This window comes from Achroia grisella, unplaced genomic scaffold (assembly GCF_030625045.1).
Source record: "Achroia grisella isolate CSIRO2021 unplaced genomic scaffold, CSIRO_AGI_Agris_v1 utg947, whole genome shotgun sequence".
Taxonomy (NCBI): Eukaryota; Metazoa; Arthropoda; class Insecta; order Lepidoptera; family Pyralidae; genus Achroia; species Achroia grisella.
The window spans coordinates 134,538-158,940 of NW_026713071.1; the positions used below are offsets into that span (position 1 = coordinate 134,538).

The window sequence follows — 24,403 nt, forward strand, 5'->3', positions numbered from 1 at the left end:
GCAGTGTTTGGGTTATAGATACTGCTGTTAACAATTAAGTAAATACCTGTAACAATCAGTTGTATACTAGACTTACTTATTTTTAATTGAGTTGGATGTCCACTCCATCCTGCAATTAGGGTTGCCAACTTTTTTTGACAAAGATAGGTATGTACTGGTTTCGATAGGAAAAAAAAAGTGTTTTTCAAACTTTTTTTTTAACACTAGAGCTGTGACGAATGTCACAAGTAGTCACAGTTCACAATTGACATCTAACATTTCGTTCAGTAATTATAAATCGTTAAGTACCCATAATGAGTATTTTATTTTACGCATCACAGTAAAGGTTGAAAATACAATATTTTTGCATACTTTATGTTAAAGTATAATTACCAAAAATAAAGTAAACGTATCCTACGTTATATAAAGTATGGTTGGCAACCCTATCTGTAATTACGATTTTTTTTTAATTGCGTTTGGCTCTACTGCTGTATATTAGCTGGCTATGTTCAGCAAAAGTGTTAAACCTATGCTTCCAGATCTGAAGGATAAAATTTTCTGATGATATTTCGTTTGAAAGCAAAACGTTTCTCGATTCGGGTAGTCTGCTGAGTGTTCAAGACTCAGGTCCACGCTTCCGAGCGTCGATCAATAAATTGCCTGATGATGCATCGTTTAAACCTAAGTGTATAAACTTCATAACGAGGGCAAAATGAAAATCTGAATATTAATAAACAAAGGCATAATACTCGTACAACTGAAATTTTTTTAAATATTAAATTAGCCTAATTTACTCCTTATTACATCAGCTACCTGCCAATAAAAGTCCCGTCAAAATCGGTCCAGCCATTTCAGGTATTAGCAGGAACAAACAGACAGACAAAAATTGTAAAATATGTTATTTTGGTGTATGTACCGTATTTATATCATATATATATAAAATTGAATGAGAGATTTTTTTTTTAATTAATTTTATCCATTTTTTTTAATATCTTAATAATATTTTAAACTCCAAAGTTTGTGAGTATGGATGGATGTTTGTTACTCTTTCATGCAAAAACTACTGAATGGATTTTGATGAAACTTTACAGTGATATAGCCTAACTTATATATTATTCTCTCATTGTCCTTTCAGTTCGCAACTGTATTGAATATATTTTACTATAATATTATATAGGTGTTTTCATCATACAGACACACATACAGTCCACCGATCCATTACAGCTAGCATATTATAATTCTTCTCTTATTTATCATTAAGATGTAAATAGGAACAGAGGACCAATAAAGAATTACACGGATGAACTTAACTGTTGAAATGCTTTAAAAGATTAATTTAGTTAAATTTTTGAATGAAAGTGGTGCCCACGCAGGCTTGGTGCCCTTTCGCTGTTCAAGTCACAATGTATTCAATGTATGTATGTATGTGTTGGGTGAGTGTGGTCAGCAGTAAAGCGATATGTGCGTAGGTGGATGCTAGTGTCGAAATATTGATCGTGTTTTCTTTCGCAAGAGAAGAGAAACGTAAGTAGAAATAAATAATAATAATAATAATCTCAGGACAATTCACACAGCTTCATCTAGACTCAAGTTAAGAATAGAATAGAATAGAAAATCATTTATTCAAATAAACTTACATTGAAGCACTTTTGAGTAGTCATTACATTTTTTAATCTACCACTCGTTCGGAAAGCTGTCTCATCACAAGAAGAACGAGCAAGAAAGCTTGTGTGTCGCTGCTGCTGTGTAAGCTAGCTAAAGCTTGTGTTACATTGTTAACTGTTACATATACATAGATATTGTTTTATAAATACATACATATTATACATAGAAAACAACCAGACCGATACAAACAATCATACTCATGAATACAAATGTTTGTGCCGTGCGAGGAATCGAACCCGCGACCATCGGTCGTTGAGCGGTGTGCTAGACCGCTAGACCACCGAGGTCGTCAATACAATATAAATACAATTAAAGTGTCTGTGTATAACTTAAAACTAAGAGCTTTTAGCTAAATGCATTTTCATATGCATTTAGCTATAAGCTAAATATATACGGTACATATAATAAAAAAATACAAATTATTTGTTTAACATTCTGTATATTCTTAAGCTAGGTACTTGTATTTTAGAAATTTCTATTATTTTAATTTTAAAAAAGTTAAATTCCACGCGGATATTGTACTGGATAATGGCTAGTCTATACATATAAATAAAATTGGAGTGTCTGTTTGTAATATTGAAATAATCGTTTTTTACTACATGCATATGAATATAAATACTGTACATACACTAAAATAACATTTTTCGTGTGTCGGTCTGTTTGTTCCGGCTAATCTCTGGAATGGCTAGACCGATTTTGACGGGACTTTTTTTGGCAGTTAACTGGTGTAATAAGGAGTAACTTAGGCTACTTTAATTTCAGAAATAATCTTTTAACTTAGAAAATAAAGTTAAATTCCACGCGAACGAAGTCACGGGAACAGCGTAACGTAATAATTTACGGACTACTAATTAATGTTAATTATCTGATATATGATATTACTAATTATTTCATACAGTGGTCGGAATCATTTATAATGTATGTAAAACCTTAATATAAATGAATTATTCAATTATATGAAGAGTGATTGATGCAAGCTCTTTGCACATTTTTATATGTTTACTTTTCTATCAATTTTAAATGTATTTTATTTAGAACTAGCTACTCGCTCCGGCGTCGCACGGGTGTACATGTATTATATATATAAACCTTCCTTTAGAATCACTATCTATTTAAAAAAACCGGATCCAAATCCGTTGCGTAGTTTTAAAGATTGAAACATATATAGTGAGGGACGGACAGCTACAACGACTTTATTGTATGCTATGTAATGATTGTGATATATTTTTATTGTCACTTTTTGCCTTACAACCGTTTGTACACTTCATTATCTTCATTATAAGTATTTACCATTTTCTATCCATTGTTTGATTTACATCACGCGTACAGTCCACTCATTCCATCTCCCACAGTGATCTCTACATTTTTTATTTATTTATATAGAAATAAATAAATAATAAATAAATCTCTACATTATTGAAAGTATTCCTGGATATTTACCACCAACAAGTGTAAGAAGCACTTATTATGACGGACGACTGAGGCTTTGAAGTCAGCTACCGCAAGGGAAACCCCAAGTAGTGCCCGTGACTTGTGACACGGGTGTAGGTTTAAAAGGCTCTTTTAGAATCCATTAACACTCACCTTCACTACCTGCAGCTTCCCGCCAGGTCCAACTAAGATCGGGATAAACCTATTCCTAATACAATTCACTTTAGTATCCAAAACACAACCGGCACGCTCTGCACTCGTCGACTGAATGCCGCGGCTCATCCAACCAAAGAGGATTATTCAACTACCGACCTCCGAAGTCAGTGTAGTAGGTTGGTCTATAAATACTAGATGGCGCTATTTACAATATTCGTAATAATCCTTACATTGGGTACTTCATTAGTACTAAAAACAAACTACCTTCTTTTAATATATTTTTAAAATATCGGATTTTTACTACAATAATGATGTGAATTCTAACACAAGAACTTACTAATATTTTATTTAAATTTCTAAGCGGGTGAAGTCGCTGCATCATCACTATGGTTGATCATCTCGTGTAGTTGCCAAATAAGGAGATGACAACAATTTGTATCAGTACCTTTTTAAATCGCGTTAAATTGGACACCGAGCGGTGACTCTACCGGTGCGCTTACAGAGACCACTGGCCTGGCCATATACGTAAATTTTTTATACCACTATGGTGGCAAACAAGAATATAGTCCATCTGATGGTAAATAGCTACCATAGCCTATGGATGACGGAAACACCAGGTGTCACGTGCGCGTTGCCGACACTTAAGAAACCTTAATATACCCTTCTTGAAAAACCCCATGCTGTAGTCTCGTGAGAAAATCTCATCAGGTAGTTCATTCCACAATGAAAGTGTACGCGGGAGGAAGCTCCTCTGAAACCGCACTGTGACATACATTCATTCCGTAACTTTTGCTTTGTGTTTATTTAAATTAAGTATAATAACGGGGCCATCAATTTGTGGAACTAACAGATGAGATAAACATGGGTTTTGGACGCGTCACTCTAAATTAAAACTGCTACTACTCTGTACAATTGAACCAATAAAGTCTTGATGACGAGTCATGGGTTACCAGTGCAATATTCCGTATATTTTGCTGGTCTCGTTCCTGCGGAGGATCCCCGCGGAGCGTGCACAGCACGACAGTGAGCAGACGGTTATATTCCGAAGGAAAATTTATTGCTTTTATGATCCCCTCGAGATACGCAGAATTGGATAACCTACTCCCCCTCAAGAATTTTTGTGTTTCATTACTCGGTTCAATCGTTTCCCTGTTCGTAGGTACTTTGTTTTGCAATTATATTGTGCATCTGTGTCTCTATGAATCATAGTAGAGTCTGTAAAATCCTTAGCGGGATAGAAATAATTGACAATAAGAGCAAAAAGTGCAATTTAGAAAGTTGTAGAAGAATGTAGTAAGCAATTAAAATAAAAATAATACGCATAAAAATTATTCTCTGCACCACCTATGGTTGACTGGTAGAAAATGCCGCATGGTGTTAAGTCCGCCAAATGTACTGTACTATATATTGTATTGTGTGCATTGAAGTTGAATAAAAAAAACCTTATTTCGGAAAATTTAGATACAGTTTGTCTATGACCCCTCACTAGCACACTAGGCTATGCTTGTAGCGTGGAAGTGAAAGAAAATGAACTTAACATTGGTACGGCGATAAGAGATAATAGTAATATTGCATGTTTGAGTTTGTAGTGCGTGAGTGTAAGAGAATAGTGTCTGGAAATATTGTTATGTGTGTTTATTACAATGTCTCAGAACGGCCCATTATGTTTTAAATAATATTTCAGTTTTTAGTATTTTCTGAGCGTCCTCATGTGTCCAGGAGATCAGTAAACTGCAAAGGAGTGTTTAAAAATTGTTCATAATAACCTATAGAATAGAATAGAATAGAAAATCATCATTTCAAATAAACTTAAATATTAATATGCGGTTTAATATCCTCTAATGTTAATATAACTTAATTGTAAAACTAAGAACCTAAAATTAAAAAGCTTAAAAAATATAATATACTAACTAAAACTAAAAATAACTTAAATTAAGCACTTTTGAATAGACTTAACAATGTTTTTTTTTTAATCTACCGCTCATTCGGAATGCTGTCTCATCACAAGAAGAACGAGCGAGAAACTTGTGTGTTGCTCTTTTAAATAATCCTTGTAACTTTACATTTTACAAGTCGAAACGTGTGAATACAAATGACCAATCATCACTAATTTATTAGGGTCAAATATAAATACACAATCAGTCGTAGTGATAAGAGCAGACCAGACCTTACAAGCAGCACTCTTTCACGAGTATGACGGATGAGCCAGCCATCACTGTGCTCGACCATATTTTAGGGAGCCCAATGTTACTATAGTTTACTTAGTCCAAGTCGGGAGGCAGGCTTATTAGACAAGTGGCGGGTGGCGCATTTGCTAGTGTATAGTTAGAGGTAGAGACAGCAAACGAGAGTGCCAATTAGACAGATGGTGAGCGCGCCGGTTTGTGGCCGAACAAATTATAGCACAAACTATGTACACATAGCTACACTTTATATATGTAGCGGGTTCCAGCCACTTCTCACAAATTAGCCAATTGAGCGTCACGGAATTGAACGATATATTTGTATGAAATATTGTACACTAACATTACCATATTATTAACTAGCTACTCGCCCCGAATTCGCTCGGGTGTACATGTATTATATATATAAACCTCCCTCTTAAATCACTTTATCTATTAAAACTCCGGTGCGTAGTTTCAAAGATTAAAGCATACATAGGGACAGACAGCGACAGCGACTTTGTTTTATACTAGTTTGCGAGTATGGATGTTTGTTACTCTTTCACGAAAAGCTACTGAATGTATTTTGATAAAACTCTTAACACTTAGGGATATAAAAATTAGTAAAAGTTAGAACATAAAATTTCATCAAAATTGGTCAAGCCGTTTCGGAGGAGTATAAACACGAAACCTGTGACACGAGAATTTTATATCTTAGAAGATTAACGGAACAATCGAATCATATAACATCGATCGTAGAAGGCAAAACGTTAAACAAGCGCATGGTAACATAAAAAATATTATAAAATTTTAAATATTTAAAATTAAAATTGACAATGCCATTCATGGTAGTCAGCGACCCGGGTATACCCGAACCACTGGCTGGCATGTATTCATGTATTCCGACATGGCATAGTCTGGATGTATTCAGGAGTTCTGTACACATATATATAGAAGACTTTCAGTAGACATTACCTCAACTCAAACAAAGTAACTGTACAAGTGTGAGGTGTGCACGTTGTGGCCGGCCGGGCGATGTGCGGCTGCGGATAATTAGAGGAGAGAGCAGGCTTCATTGATTTGTAGAAACTTTCAAACTGCGCGAAAGATGTGTATATATCAACCATATCAGCTCTAATACTTTGACTCTGTGAAATTTAGAAACATGCTAGCAGTTCTCATACGTTTTGTGATCATCATCATTATCATCTCAGCCTGGAAGACGTATACTGCTAAACAAAGGCCTCTCCAAAAGATCTCCACGACGATCGGTCCTGCGCTGCTCGCATCCAACGCCTACCAGCGATCTTGACCAGATCGTCGGTCCAGCTTGCTCTTGCTAGAAGCCTTCCCACGCTGCGTCTTCCGGTCCGCGGTCGCCACTCCAGGACTTTACTGCCCCATGGGCCATCTGTCCTACGAGCTATGTGCCCTGCTCGTAAAACGGTGTACTAAATCGCTAGACCACCGAGGTCGTCAATATAGCTACTATAGAAACAAAAATAATATACGTCAAGGATATGTAGAGATTTAAGGAAAAATATCATCATGAAATCACTGATATTAAAATCTTTAGTGCAGATGAAGGTCATGTATTAGATTAGTTGGCAAATGTTACTAATAGTGTTACATCATGGACCTCCAGAGTTCCAGATAGGCAATATATTCCACTAATTACAATATATTAAACCAATTTAAACACTAACGAAGTATCATCCGCAAATAACACTATATCTGCAACTTTCTCTACCATGCAGGGAAGGTCATTTATATAAATTAAAAAGAGAAATGGGCCTAAGACTGAACCTTGAGGAACGCCCATTTTAATATTAGTTCCCTTAGACTTACACCATCAATATCTATAGTTTGGATCCAACTTCCGTTATTTGTAGAATTAGATATACCTCCTCGTTTATTGGATTAATGTGCTTTTCTACACTATTATCTATTTGTTGACAGCGCAGCGCATTTTCCAAGGAGCTTTCATAATAAGTGTACAAAATTAAATTTCGCTTTGAAATTTCTGCAAGAGTATGAGAGCAGTCCATAGACTAAGTGGTTAGCAGTTCTCAGTCCGTAGTCTGTATAATTGTCTGTGACATATTACATTGACGACCTCGGTGGTCTAGCGGTCTAGCACATCGCTTTACGACCGATGGTCGCGGGTTCGATTCCTCGCACGGCACAAACAAGTTTGTATCGGTCTGTGTGTTTTCTATGTATAATATGTATTTATTTACAAAACAAATATTGAAGTATTTATATCAGTTGTCTAGTATCCATAACACAAGCTTTAGCTAGCTTAACTTGGATCTAGATTGCGCTGTGTAAATTTTCCTGAGATTATTTATTAACAATATTTATCAAACTCATGTAAGTTTGATAAATATTGTTTACTGTGTTACCTATATTATTTTTGAAACTTCTGTTTATCCTTTTACATACGGTCGACGGTCTTTTTTTCCGGACAATCTAATGCTGTTGTCCGCAGCTGGCCATTACAGCTTCACCGGACGATAGGGGGCGAGTGCAGATGGCACTCCAAACCAAAGGAAGGACTTATGGAGCGACTGAAGGCCAACTCCCGCCTGACGGATACGACTTTAGTCTGAGGGCACCGCTAGGGGTTCGAACCTCGGCTCAGGCCGTCGGAATGTCGATTCCCGCTTTAATTGGACGGGGGATCGATCGGAGTAGGTATGGTCGACTAAAAGACCAAGTTGTCTCGTGCACGTTGCCGACCCTTAAGAAACCTTAAAATACCTTACTTTAAAAACCTCATGCTGTTGTGTCTCTCGAAACCTTTTGTAGAATTTAATATAAATATACTACTATTGTTTCATATTTCGACTTAATTGGAATGTCTTTTACAGGGTGAGTACGGTGCATTGTGTTACCTACTATGGAGTTCATAGACTAACAATTTAGTGTGTGACAGCCCTGGTCTGTTCCATTATGAAACAGATTTATGAAGATTTGTAAACATCGTGTTATCTATATATGGTATATAAATACAATTGGAGTGTCTGTTTGTAATATTGAAATAACCGTTTTTTACTACATATGAATATAAATTCGTATATGTACATACACCAAAATATAATTTTTACAATTTTTGTCTGTCAGTCTGTTTGTTCCGGCTAATATCTGAAATGGCTGGACCGATTTTGACGGGACTTTTTTTGGCAGGTAGCTGATGTAATATGGAGAACTTAGGCTACTTTTATTTAGAGAAATAAAGTTAAATTTCACGCGGACGAAGTCGCGTGTATAGCTAGTATCACATACATATGTGGTGTGTAGTGATGTGATTACACACATTAGAGACCGGATACTGATCGTCTTATCAACCAAATAATCTTGGTAGTAAGTAGCGGTGTGGACTGGCATGGCGGCGCCGCGCGATACCGGCCGCGGCCCCATGTACGTACGTACTCTCTATGAACACACACCGCTCCTTTAATAATATATAATATATAGACGGACTCGGTGGTACAGCGGTTTAGCACACGTCTCACTTCCGATGGTCGCGGGTTCGATTCCTCGTACAGTACAAACATTTGTATTCATGAGTATGATTGTTTGTATCCGTCAAGATGTTTTGTATGTATATTAGGTATGTATTTACAAATTAAAATCTATGTATTTATATAAATTGTGTTATAAGGGTGGCGCTCGTTAGGCAAATGATAGGCATGACCAACATTTGTATTTAAGAGTGCTATTTGTATGTATTGGTCTGAGTGTTTCTATGTATATTATGTAAGTATTTAAACTGGCTTAAAAAATGGATTTCAGTTGAGTTCGTTGTCAGTTCTTCTAAATTAATTATGTATGCTGAACTAGACGGTACGGTAAATATTAATACAATACACACGACGGTCATACAAGCAGCTAAAATGTCTTGATGAATGAATAAATTATTTTTGATATAAACAAAAATAATAATAAACTCTTTATTGTGCACATAGAATAAATATAATAAGTGGCTAAAATGTCCTAGTTAAATAAATCTTAAATGATTTTTATTAAAAAAAAGTGTTTAAGTAATAATCAGTTGTCTAGTACCCACAATACAAGCTTAGCCGGGTGTGAATTGTCCTGTATTATTATTATTATTATACATGTGCAGAGGGTTATCTGTTATCAGTAGTTGATAACGGTCTTACCCGCTGGTCAAGTATCATACTTGAATCTCTCTTAGCCAGTGTAATTAGGTGGCGCGGGTCGGCCCAACCGCGCCGTTTCATAAACTGGTTGATACGAGTCCCAGCAGTGCAAAAACAACATCACACCTTCAAGGAACACTTTCACATAAGTTCATGGTGATTAACATTCATGAACTTATCTTAAAATATTCAAAACTCGTCCAATTATTGTTACGAAGTAAAGGTAATAAAATGTTGTAATAGTTGTTAAAATTGGGTTCACGATTTCGCAAAGTAAGAGCTTGGGAAATTTCAGATTTGTCTTATGAGTGAAGATTTTTTAGGCTGTACTTTATATTGTTTTGGGAGAAGATAGTTTAGCCTTATACCTTATATTGTATACTAGCTACTCGCAGCGGTTTCGCACGGGTGAACATGTATTGTATATATAAACCTTCCTCTTGAATCACTCTATCTATTAAAAGAAAACGCTTCAAAATCCGTTGTGTAGTTTTAAAGATTTAAGCATACATAGGGATGTAATGATGATAATGATTTCCACTAAACAATGATTAATTTTGACGACCATCTAAAGTGAGGTGATTTATTGTAAAGTGAAAACTATAATAATAATAATCTCAGGACAATTCACACAGCGCCATCTAGACCCAAGTTAAGCTAACTAAAGCTTGTGTTATGGGTACTAGACAACTGATACAAATATATATATTTTTTTCATAAATACATACATACATTTGTATATATATATAAATATACAAAACACCTAGACCGATACAAAATCGTACTCATGAATACAAATGTTTGTGCCGTGTGAGGAATCGAACCCGCGACCATTCGATGTTCGCGGGTTCTAATTCTAAAGTGGTGTGCTAAGACCACCACACAAGCACAAATATTAGTAGAATCTTGTATATTTTATTTTATTTTAAAACGTCTTCAACAAATGTATGTACAATAGTTTTAGTTGTATATTATTGTATTTAAAGCTATGGTCATAGCTAACTCAGGTTACGATACTTACGTTCGCATGTTTATGCGTGTAGCCGGTGGAGCCGGGGCGGGCGGCGGTCGGGCGGCGGGCCCCGCGCGGCGAGCGGCAGACGGCGCTCGGTCGTGAACCCTCGTAAATAAATTAAAAACAGATTTGTAGTTGAGACGGGCTGCAGGAACGTGTCTAATTTTATTACTCATCACAGCCACCAGCGACACCGCCCGCACACGGCACGGCACAGGCGTCAAAACTCACGACTCACTACACCACTACACCCCAGAGGTTTGTTAGCAATTCATATTTTTGCTGCCACTGCTAGCATCCCCGTAGGGTACAGTAGCCACCCGCCCTGTTTTCCCAGGACATGTCCTAGTTTTTTAAGTTCCTGGGAAGTCCTGAATAGTTATTTGTCAGCGTCTTGGGTTTTAAAATACTCGATTTCAACAGTATAATTGTATCAAATACTTTTTATTAAAAACCTGATTATATTAATTACTTGAATTTTACTACTTATTGATATAACTATTGCAACACTATTACTGCGTTTTGTTTTTAAATGGATAGTCCTGGTTATTTGGACTTTCAATCCTGGTTTTTAAAATTTGAGTCTGGCAACCCTATCATAGGGTTAACTTACACGAAATTTCACCTAGAAACTACCAAGAGTTTTTAACAACTGAGTTCTCAAAGACTGTATATTAATTTTATTTGAAATAAAACGATGTAATCTTAAATTCTGTATTCCTAAAGTGACAACAATAGAAACAAAGGGAGAAAGGCTCTTAAATTTAAAAAAGTACAATAAATATATAACAGGTACACAGTAGTTAATTTCCACTTAATTCTAAAAAAAAAATAAGATTTTAAAATAGTAGTTCAAGACTTTGAACATAGAGGTTACATGTTCCAACAGAGAGAGATGATTGAACAGAGATTAAGTGCGTAGCGGTTTCTATGTTGATTGTCGCATGCCTAATCCTTGTTGTTAATTAAATATAAGTAAATTAATATTTATTTAAAAGAGCAACACACAAGTTTCTTGTGATGAATCTGCATTCCGAATAAGTGGTAGAATAAAAAAAACTTGACTATTTAAAAGTGCTTATATTAAGTTTATTTGAATAAAGATTATTTCTATTTCTATTTCCAACAAATCATCTAAGCAAACTGATTTCATCTTCGTTCTTCACTCAAGGGCGGATCCAGCTTTGGCGCCAGGAGGGGGTCACATAGTCGTGGTCAAGTCAAGAACTTATAATTTAATTTTGATAACAATAGATACAAGTAAAAAGTAGGTATTTTATTAATGTACGTAAGTACTGTACTTAAAAATATTAATAAAATCTGTATGGTGACAAAATATATAAATAAAATCATTATGTTCAATTAGTGGTCTAAGTCCTGGGCTCAGGGGTGTCCTGACCCCTCATGACCCCCTTGACCCCCCTGGATCCGCCGTTGTCTTCACTAAGAGAGCTAGTGGTTCATAAATCATAACATTATATTAGTGTGGCCGGTGTCCTCTACTTCCTGATATGCACCGCGCCGCTGTTTGTTTGTCTTGTTGATGCTACGTCATAAACACGTCGCGTCAGTGCCGACTAATGACAACTGAACCTGTACGAGCTTACTCCTAATGAGCACACAAAGCCGAAACACAACGTTATTCATGAAACTGAATAATTTTCGCCAAGGTGCATTGTCTAAATATGAGCCAACAACGATGCAGAGAAATGTTATTGCATAGAGCAAATATGGGGATAAAATCTATTAATTGCAAAAGTAGAATAGAATAGAACAGAACAGAATAAAAAAGAAAATTATTTACTCAAATAAACTTACATTGAAGCACTTTTTACGTTGAATAGTCATTACATTTTTTTTAATATACCGCTCATGCGGAAAGCTGTATCATCACAAGAAGAACGAATATGAAACTTGTGTGTTTCACTTCTAATTATCGAAACCCGTTCAGATTTGAGTAAGATAGTATAATAATAATAAACAATTGACTACTGAACTAAACTAAGAATCTCGCTTGCGAGTTACGTTTACGTTTTTATGTTAGATTTTAGTTTCGGTATTACTTTCCCGCACTGTTTATATGTATATTAACACTAGCTGACCATTTTGCAATAATTTACATGCAGCTCCGCTCCTATTGGTCGTAACGTAATGTTATATAGCTTAAAGCCTTCCTCGGCAAATAGACTATCAAACACAAAAATAATTTTTCAATTCGGACCAGTAGTTCCTGAGATTAGCGCGTCCAAAAAAATAAACTCTTGAGCTTTATGATATTACCATAGACTAGCAACTATTATTTAACTAATACAAAATAATTCGTCCCTGTGGAATTTATTTTAATTGTTTTAAAATAAAGGTAGCCTGAGTTACTCCTTATTACATCAGCTACCTGTCAAAATCGGTCCAGCCATTTCAGAGATTAGCCGGAACTAATAGACAGACAAGTATTGTAAAAAATGTTATTTTGATGTACCGTATTCATATTCATATGTAAAAAAACAGTTATTTCAATATTACAAACATACACTCCAATTCAAATTTAAAAATCATTTATTCATGTAGGACATTTTAGTTGCTTATGAACGTCAAATTTTTACATTATAATTGAAATTTTTTCCCTACGGTCCAGTTCGGTATATAGATCCAACTGAGAAGAACTGTCAAGAAACTAATTTGAATTACTTTTTTTTTTTAAAGCCATTTTATATACAATGTATATTTATATAGGTGTCTATGTCTAACATTAAATAAAAATCCCGTGCACTTCAATGTTCTTTATATGTATAGATTGTACGTGTGTGCAACGATATATGTTAATTAACTATATAGAGAGGTCGCGGCGGAGGAGCGCGTGGTGGCGCGGCGCGGCGCGGCGCGGTCGCGGGTTCGTCGAGGGTGAATTCTATATTTAGGGAATGTAATCTCGATGAATCTAAAATAACATGCCGCCGTGAGCGTCTCGCGGCTCTGAAAGGACTGCGATTTGAATCTTAATTCCGCTGTTGACTGGTAAACATACTTACCTACGCAACACGACCCACTTATAACCTTATCTATATGCAGGATTCGTTATCATTTTTAACTAAAACCTGGATTCAAATCAAAATAGGTTTTGAATATTGCTTGTAAACCTACTGCTACATTTATAAGTTTCCAAATTCAAATTCAAATTCAAAAATTATTTATTCAAATATGTAAACACGGTACATATACCAAAATAACATTTTTTACAATTTTTGTCTGTCTGTCTGCCTGTCTGTTTGTTCCGGCTAATCTCTGAAATGGCTGCATCGATTTGACCTTTTGTCAGGTAGCTGATGTATTAATGAGTAACTTAGGCTACTTTTATTTTAGAAATAATATTTCACTTTAGAAAAATAAAATAAAATTCCACGCGGACGAAGTCGCGGGAACAGCTAGTAATAAAATACTTCAGTCATAACAACTGTAGCAGACTAATCCCTCCAAGTAGTATCCGTTCACGAGCATGATGGATGATCATTGCGTTTAACCATATTTTAGGGAGTACAAGTTACCCAGTCGCCGCCGCCACCTGTCCGGACGTGTTAGTAAGCTTCACTCGTTCAAGACATTGGTTGGGATTAATCGTTACTATTACAATATGATTCTACGAGTAGTAACAAGACGTGGTAAGCGCTGTGCGTGTGATTGATGATGCCACAATGCATCTCCTCCGATCGATCCCCCGTTCAATTCAAACGGGATCGATCGTGAGATTCGAACCCCTAGTGGTGCCCTCAGACTAAAGTCGTATCCGTCAGGCAGGAGTTGACCTTCAGCCGCTCTATAAGTCCTTCCTTTGGTTTGGAGTGCCATCTGCACTCGCCCCCTATCATCCGGTGAAGCTGCAAAGGCTGTGGCCGAAAGCATAAGAGTTGTCCAAAAAAAACCACAATGCGTGATGTGATGTGAAGTGGTGGTGAAGCTGATCACAAATCAAAACCTGTAAAATCATCATCCAAATATATTTCTGACCTATATAGCAGTATATTTTTTATTGCGATAAGAAAAAAAAAACACCGAATAGAAATGGTATCAAATATATTCTTAGGTTACCTGAGACCCGAGAATTTGTAAGTGTAAGTTCGCCTAGAGGGGCAACGCTGCCAGTATCTTAGATACACTGTCTTGATGTCTCGATATTTACTTCGTTTAAAAAAAATATAATTTAAAATAATATTTATTTAGATAATAATGATGTCAGGTTAAGTTTCGCAGAGTGTATTCGGCCGCCGTACTCAAGCAGGTCGCGACACGTGCAAATGAATACGTATCACTGAGACGGAGCTCACCAGGAGCCGAAGTGCTGACAACGCGCTGCAGTTGACAAGCTGCCACTCGGCGTCTATACTGCTGTGCACCAACATAATTAATACTAGCTGTACTTCTTAATACAACTTTGTCCGCGTGGAATTTAACGTAAAAGCTAATTAGAGAATTTTTCAAAAACAAAAGTAGCCTAAGTTGCTCCTTATTACATCAGCTATTTGCTAATAAAAGTCCCATTCGAATCGGTCCAGTCATTTCAGAGATTAGCCGGAACAAACAGACAGACAGACAGACAAACATTGTAAAAAAAAATTTTGGTGTATGTAGGTACCGTATTTATATTCATATGCATGTGATAAAAAACGGTTATTTCAATATTACAAACAGACACTCCAATTTTATTTATATGTATACCATATTACAGTAGTTTATTTTATTCATTACATTTTAACCTGTTGAATATATTTGACTCTCTCAACTGTTTATTTTGGGGGGAAAGAGGATTGTTAGTAATGTGGATTGATGATTACTAGCAATGTACCGTGTCAGGTTGACCTCCACGTGGTTCCCCCTGGAAACCATCGTGATAAATTCTTGGTGAATTTGTCACGATGGGCTAACTGACCTGACCTCATGTTCATCTTATCATCCTCCACTGGTGCCCCGCCAGCGTAAACCGTTATCGCAGGCAGTGCACCATTCCATTGTAATCCGTTAAAAAAACTGTTTCTTTTCCTTTATCTACTCTATTAGCAAGGATAAAGGATAAGCTTACATGGATATAGAATTTTTTTTTTCTAAAAAAAATGTTGCAGGTAATTTGTATAAGTGCCATTCATTGTGTCTATATTGAATACATACATATAATGATAATATATGTAATAATAAAATATCTACACAACCTATCTGAAAATTTTACCTGATGTCTTTACATCAGTACTATCAGTATCAGTAGTCTGAGTTTCATCTAATTATACTCAAAAATTATTAAGACTACTTCATTATTGATCATTTTAAAATTAAAATTGAATTATTATATATCAACGAAATTATACAGCTACTTCATAGTAAAGTACTTGTTATCTTTGAAGTGATTTTATAGTTTGTTCCTGTGTGAGATATTACTATTATCTAATCTACTAGATGTAGTATTAAAACCAGTTTATTCGTTATCATTTTTGTTTCAGTCAGGCACTAATTTTCAAGAAATTCCAAATTTTAGTGCAAGATCGGCGTGTTCCGTGCTCGTATCTAGTTAAGAAGGACACTCAAACTTCACGACACATCAAACTTAATGGAACAAGAATTAATCTTAAGTTTATACTGCAATAACTATAAGAGCCAACGGCCAGTAAAATGTTTCCTGCGATTAAAAAGCGATATCCTCGCTGTGCGGCAGATAGGCTGCAGCAGGGACGGGTAGAGCCCCACTAAATCGGAGCATGCCCGGCAGGTGTGCGTCCAAGTGCTTGTCTCAACCCATCGTCAGTCTCTAATCGAGGTTATATCATAAATCACTCGATTATATACCTAGATACCTCGTCCTTAGATACTTAGTTTCCACAACACATATCCCGTTAGTCACTTGCTGCTATTATTCAGCTTATCGTTGCCATAAATGTTTTTAAGTGGATAAAATTTTAATATCCGCATATTTGAGTACTGTAGTAGATAAAGTGAATATAAAATACATTTCAACAAGAGTACCCTCTCGGTAATGTTTGCATCGCATATGCCAAAATTCATATGAATGTAACTTCGCATACGGTTTCTGCATACAATTGCATCAAGTAAATAGTTTGACGAGGCAGTTCTTGTAATTTCGTTCGTGCAGAATCTTTTAAACTTTCAGTGCATCCAAAATAGAAAGTTCTCTATTTAAACTTAGTAAATTGAAAGTACTTATACATGGCCGCGGTGATCTAGCGGTCTAGCACACCGCTTTACGTCCGATAGTCGCGGGTTCGATTCCTCGCACGGCACAAACATTTGTATTCATGAGTATGATTGTTTGTATCGGTCTGGGTGATTTCTATGTATAATATGTATGTATTTTCGAAAAAAAAGATATCAATGTATACGTATCAGTTATCTAGTACCTATAACACAAGCTTTAGATAGGTTAACTTGGATCTAGATGGCGCTGTGTAAATTGTCCTGAGGTTATTATTATTATTATTATTATTATGTACCAAAATTACAACTACGTACATGTTGCTCTGAAGATTAAATGTTATACTACAGATGAGATCACGGTTCGATAACTAAATTTGATGCTTTGATCTTCAGTTTTCATCAAATTGGATATTCCTTTCTGCATACTCAGTACTGGTTACTGAGTATGCAGAAAGGAATTCAAGGAAGGAATTGGAAATTACAAATATCATTACATAGTATAAAACAAAGTCACGATCGCGTCTGTCCGTACCTATGTATGCTTAAATCTTTAAAACTACGCAACGGATTTTAAAGCTTTGTTTTTAATAGATAGAGTGATTCAAGAGGAAGGTTTATATGTATAATACATGTACACCCGGGTGAAGTCAGGGCGAGTAGCTAGTATATTAATAAGTAGCTTTAGTTACAATGCAATATTTAGTATTGACAGCCTTTGTTTTCAGCTGCCTTTTGTCTATTTGTGTCGTGAAGCAGCCGCACATTGTTTTGGTTTGAAAGGACCGTGAATATATTACTGACACCAGAGATACGTCAACATGTTTATGAGTGCCAACTTCGTGCATCCTTATGAGAAGTATATTCTCTGAAGTTTATAGAACAGGTACTGTTCATATCACTAGATGACTGTTGCTTGCAACACGACCATCAAGTTAAGAAAGCCGCAGAAATAAGAAATAGAAATAATCTTTATTCAAATAAACTTAATATAAGCACTTTTGAATGGTCAAGTTTTTTGATTCTACCGCTTATTCGGAATGCAGATTCATCACAAGAAGAACAAGCAAGAAACTTGTGTGTTGCTGTTTTAAATAAATATTGATTTACTTATATTTAATTAACAAGGATTAGGCATGCGACAATCAACATAAAAACCGCTACGCACTGTACCAAATCAAATCAAAATATCTTTATTCTTTTTTTTAACTACTCTAATGCTGTTTTTTTTTCATTTATTTAGGTCGACAAACAGTTATACTTTATACATGTGGCTTAAGGCTATTTTCCAATAAATTTTAACTAATATGTTATCCTCTACGTTAACCACTGATTCCAGTAATTATCTAATGCTGCCTAAAGCATGTTACAGAGATTATGTTACTTATTAATTAACTACCATTACTAAATCTAATAAAACTATTTTATATTAACAATACAAAGAAAACTAAGTATTTCATGAGTCTGTTGTCCTCAGCTGCCTTTACAGCTTCACCGGACGATAGGGGGCGAGTGCAGATGGCACTCCAAACCAAAGGAAGGACTTATGGAGCGGCTGAAGGCCAACTCCCGCCTGACGGATACGACTTTAGTCTGAGGACACCGCTAGGGGTTCGAACCTCGGCTGAGGCCGTCGTAATTTCGATCTCCGTTTGAATTGCACGGAGCATCGATCAAAGGTGATCTTTATTTATGTAGATCTATTACAGATTTATGACATGTCAAATCTTTGATGGTAGATTTGAAGTGCTTTCGAGCTAAGAAGGACTGACAAGAAACTCAGCTCTTATTCTTTTCAAATGATCTTAAAATACGTTGATCAACTTCAATGACACACAGATATTTAATGTATATAGTTAAAGTTAAATGATATTGTATCTTTATTAACATAAATTCAAATGAATCGCATATGAAAATACATTTGAAAGTTGGTCATTTTTAAATAAATATTATCGTGAGATATCAGTACATAGTGTAAAAAAAGTCGCTGTTGTTGTCTGTCCATCCCTTATATCAAGCAATCATATATACTTAAATCTTTAAAACTACGTAACGGATTTTAATGCTGTTTTTTTACTAGATACATTTGAATAGAATCAAGAGGAAAGTTTATGTATATAATACTTGTACACCTGTGCGAAGCCGGGGCGAGTAGATAGTAATAATAATAAAACTCTATACTGTGCATGAAAAAACAAATAATTACAAAAAAGAAAAATATAAATATATGCAAACAAAAGGCGAGCTTATAGCCCAAGAGCCCACGACGGCCAGACATACGTCTTCATCCTACCATACTCATTGGAACCGTATATTGGGTTGGAACTACACTAAGTGTCTGGCAATGAGCAGCGCAAGTTGTAATAATGCTACGAACAATACATGAAAATGTGGAGTTTCTTAAAATAACGAATTTGATATGAAATTTTCACACCGTTGTTACCTGGTACCTGCCAAAGGAACCACGATCCAGGTTTCATGTTTGGGGATCGTTCTTACCTGTGTTGGGGACACACATACAAGAACTTTCACGTTTACTAATAAGACGTATGTCTGGCCGTCGTGGACTCTTGCTCTATTATCTCTACAAGCTATGTCTTATTGATATTCTTGAATATTTCTTTTAAATTCTATACACTTCTATTGATTAATCATCACTTCATTACATAGTATAAAACAAAGTCGCTGTCGCTGTCTGTCCGTCACTATGTATGCTTAAATCTTTAAAACTACGCAACGGATTTTGAAGCAGTATTTTTTTAAATAGATAGAGTGATTCAAGAGAAAGGTTTATATATATAATACATGTATCATATTGTAGAGAAACACTGATAAATTTAGATGTTTCTAATGTGATGTAAATAAAAACATGTTTGAGCTTACATTGCAAACACTGGCTGAACCTCATGAGATAAATCAACACGTTTGTACTGTCTAATGACAAAAATGTTGTAAACGTTATTTATAAGGACATTCTGTAGTAGGTAGGTACATTTAGTATCAGTATTGCACCCGTGCAAAGCCGGGGCGGCTCGCTAGTTTATCGAATAAAAGACGATTTATTAATAGCAATTGTTAGATTCCTTGCATTTCCTAGCCTGCGTAGGTACGTATGTACATTGAAAGGTCAGATATTGTTTACTGACTCGGGAGAATATAAAAATGTTCGTCGTCTGTCTAAGAGCTTCCAGTTTCCTTATCGGGCCCGGCACGGCCGGTGTCGTCGTTTGTGGCGCTGCAATATAAAGACAGTTATTTATAAGCAGGAACTGGAAATGTAATTTTAGCACCGCACTCACGTCAACGAGCGCCGATTCAGTTCTGTTGGCGGACACTTCCATCACTTCCATACAACTTATAGTTTTTCACTTGCTACCCTCTGATGGATCGTTTAAGTTTGTTTATAAATATATATATATATATATATAGTTATTATATATATATATAATAACTAGCGTCCGCGTAGAATTAACGGCTGTAGTCGGGACTTCGTCCGCGTGGAATTTAACAAAGTAAAAACAACAAAGTAAAAAGTTAATTAGAGATTTTTTCAAAAATAAAAGTAGATTAAGTTACTCTTTATTACATCAGCTACCTGCCAATAAAAGTTTTGTCAAAATCGGTCCCACCATATCAGAGATTACCCGGAAAAAACAGACAGACAGACAAAAATTCTAAAAAATATTATTTTGGTATATGTATCGTATTTATATTTATATGCATGTAGTGAAAACCGGTTATTTCAATATTAAAAACAGACACTCCAATTTTATTTATATGTATAGATAATAATAAAGTTACTTTGTAATCTATATATAGTATATATTGTAAATAAACTGGCTTTTTAAACTTTTTTACTGTTGTTTTTACGAGTACAAGATAGTTATATATATGTATATATATATATATAAGTTTATTGAACTTATATATACATATATATCGCTGAATGTTGTTCACGCCATGTTATCATAAAGTAAATACTTATGTTTTTATAGGAAATGTTGTAATTGATCGTCGTAGAGTAAGTAAGGTGTGGTATCAGGAAAGTGATCGCGGTATGAGTGAGTTTATATCTCGGCCGAGCCACTGTGTACATATTACGTGGTGTTAATACGAGTATCATATGCTAGAGTAGCTAACCGTCCTATTTTCGTAGGACATGTCCTAGTTTACGTAGTCTCTGGACGTCCTGAATAGGTTTTAAGTGGGGTTGTAGGTTTTAAATTTAAAAGTTCGGTTTATTTTTAAATTTCATATATATGTATATAGAATTTAATTACAATCTATCTATATATTATATATATAAATAATTTGCTGTTCGTTAGTCTCACTAAAACTCGAGAATGGCTGAACCGATTTGGCTAATTTTAGTCTTGGATTCTTGGAAATTTCAAGACTAAAATTAGCTATTAATTAACTTATTTTTTAGGCTGTTGATTAAATATAAAAAATAAGTTTCAATCTTCTAACTTTAAATATGACAATGCTTCCATACAAACTTTAATCTCCCCTTTCAACCCCTTACAAACTACCCCTTACTTTTTGGCATAAAAAAGTAGCCTATGTCCTTTCTCAGGGTCTAAACTATATGTACATATACCAAATTACATTTAAATCCGTTTAATGGTTTTGGCGTGAAAGCGAGACAAACAGACAGACAGACAGACAAGGTTAATTTCGCATTTATAATATTAATAAGTATTAATTTAACTATTGCATCTTTTAAACCGAATTCTCCTGCTTTTTCCAAAATCAAAACCTGTTTTTTTTTTAATTTGAGGTTATCAACCCTATCATACATGTACACACCTGTGTAGGACGGTGCATTTTAACACTTTCTTTCAGGTAATAGAGTTTAAATTCCTTGAGCCGGGAGCCCGTGACCTGGAAGTGTGACAGTGACTGATGATAATTAGATAACGCAGAAATTTAAGTCTTATATGTATTTATCTCTTTAAACTTTGATAGCTGAATTTCAAAATAATTACTAATATTACGATAAGAAATATATGTAAATAAATTATATTTTTTATTTTTATTTAAATAACTTTAATACACTTTTTGCTTGTGTCATACACAATATATATATATATATATATATATTGCGGACTTAACACCTAATGTCATTTTGTTGGCAGTGGTGGCAAAGGCAGTCCACCATTAGTACAGTGCATTGTGTTCGTAGATTCCAGTTACATAAATAGTGATATATTTCAGTATTTCGACTCCCCTCCGATCGATCCCCCGTCCAATTCAAACGGGGATCGATATTACGACGGTCTGAGCCGAGGTTCGAACCCCTAGTGGTGCCCTCAGACTAAAGTCGTATCCGTCAGGCAGGAGTTGGTCTTCAGCCGCTCCATAAGTCCTTCCTTGGTTTGGAGTGCCATCTGCACTCGCCCCCTAACGTCCGGTGAAGCTGTAAAGGCCAGCTGCGGCCAACAGCATTAGAGCAGTCCGAAAAAAAAGAAAACAAAAGTATTTCGACTTCATTCAGAAGTCTTCTCGTGAGTACGGTACACTGTGTTACCTATTAAGAAGTTTGTAGATTCCAGGTAGATACATAGTGGTATATTTAGGTTTTGACTTGTTGGTACCTAGCCGTGTGTGTCGACCGAGGTGGCCGCCCTATCTCAGCGGCTATGGCGCCGCACTCGTCTGGCTTCCTCCGCATTATCGGATCAGTGCGGTGAACAGGTGTCACCTCACACATACACACACACACACACAGCGACCCTCACTTCCTCTGCCCGATACGAGCACCGACCTATCATCGCACCATACCGCCCGCTGTCACTATCTTATATAATTCAACAACTTAATATAATAATTCAGAATCAGTTTATAGTACATATATATTACATACATATTGGATAGTATATGTGTTACCGTCAAGTGGTTTAGGACTACACTTTAATTCCAAAGGTCGCGAGTTCGATTTCTATATCGAGTATATCGGTATAAACGTTGGTATTCGTCAGTATGATTGTATGTATTTACAAAAAAATGTATCTAAGTATATCAATCAGTTCTCTGCTTTGTTTGGAACTAGATGGCGCTGTGTAAATTATATTATATTGTTATTAATAGGAAAATGAAAGTGAACTTATAGGATACCAGCTACTCGTCCCCGCTTCGCACGGGTGTACATGTATTATACATATAAATCTTCCTCTTGAATCACTCTATATATTAAAAAAACCATTCGCTTCAAAATCCATTGCATAGTTTGAAAGATTTAAGCATACATAGGGACAGACAGACAGCGACAGCGACTTTGTTTTATACTATGTAATGAACAAGCATGACATTTTAATCTTCCAGACTGACATCTCCTGAGTAATCGTGTCTTACATGTTCATTCAATTTCCTGATAATATGTGATATGATGATAACGTGATATCGATAGTAGTGTTAATGTGTATAAGTGATAGTTGCTGTTTATCAGGCGAGCCAGCTTGCAGCAGTTCCAATTACATAAAAAAAGATATTTAATATTTCATTTCAGTAATTTTGTATTATGAAATTAAACGCGAAAATGCAGGAATTGACAAAAATTTTTTCTTATTACATTTATTTATTTTATTCAGGCTACATGCCCTATATTATAAATACCTTACAGACTAACATACATCTATACATATAAATAAAATTGGAGTGTCTGCTTGTAATATTGAAATAACTGTTTTTTACTACATGCTTATGAATATAAATACATACACCAAAATAACAATTTTTTACAATTTTTGTCTGTCTGTCTGTCGGTCTGTTTGTTCCGGGTAATCTCTGAAATGGCTGGACCGATTTTGACGGGACTTTTTTTGGCAGGTAGCTAATGTAATATGGCGTAACTTAGGCTACATTTATTTTAGAAAAAATCTTTTATTTTAGCAAAATAAAGTTAACTTCCACGCGCACGAAGTCGCGGGAACAGCTAGTAAGAAATAATAGTAAAATATGTAAATAAAATTGTCTCTGCGGTCACGACACTGACGACGGCAATCCACCACGGCAGCGCTGATACACCACACCGTTCGGCCAGTAGTCCTCCTTCATGAAGGTGGGCAGCATGTTGGTGGGGACCCGGGCCACGAACGCTTTGAAGCTCGCGTTGTGACTTGACTCCAGCTGCGTCACCCTCAATGTTAGGTTACTTTTGGTCCGGATGTAAGCAACAATATCCTTTTCCTTAGTTGACGACCTCGGTGGTCTAGTGGTTTAGCACACCGCTTTACGTCCGATGGTCGCAAGTTCGGTTCCTCGAACGGCACAAACATTTGTATTCATAAGTATGATTGTTTGTATCGGTCTGGGTGTTTTCTATGTATTTGTATCAGTTGTCTAGTACCCATAACTCAAGCTTTAGCTAGCTTAATTAGAGTCTAGATGGCGCTGTGTGAATTGTCCTGAGATTATTATTATTATTATTATTATTTGACATTTAACTATTTTGCTGGCTTTATAAATGGCATACATAGTAACATTGTCTCCAGTTAACGTCGCGTCGCCCTGAATGCGGAGAATGACGGCCGCGCACTGAAATAAAATATTTACAGGTGTTTTACGCAGATAGTATTGTAGTGGACCCGTCTTATAAATATTTCAAAATAGCACGTATTTTCAAGTGAATAGGGAGAACC

General features: G+C 35.7%; 1 protein-coding gene across 1 annotated transcript in view; it reads left to right on the forward strand.

Annotated features, from left to right (window-relative positions):
* The first annotated feature begins 4,172 nt into the window (after positions 1 to 4,172).
* Positions 4,173 to 24,403, forward strand: part of LOC131854078 (uncharacterized protein K02A2.6-like) — a 37,691-nt gene continuing 17,460 nt past the window's right edge. The window contains exon 1 of the mRNA XM_059205201.1: positions 4,173 to 4,265. Within this exon, the coding sequence (XP_059061184.1) occupies positions 4,173 to 4,265 (93 nt within the window). The remainder of the gene's footprint in view (positions 4,266 to 24,403) is intronic.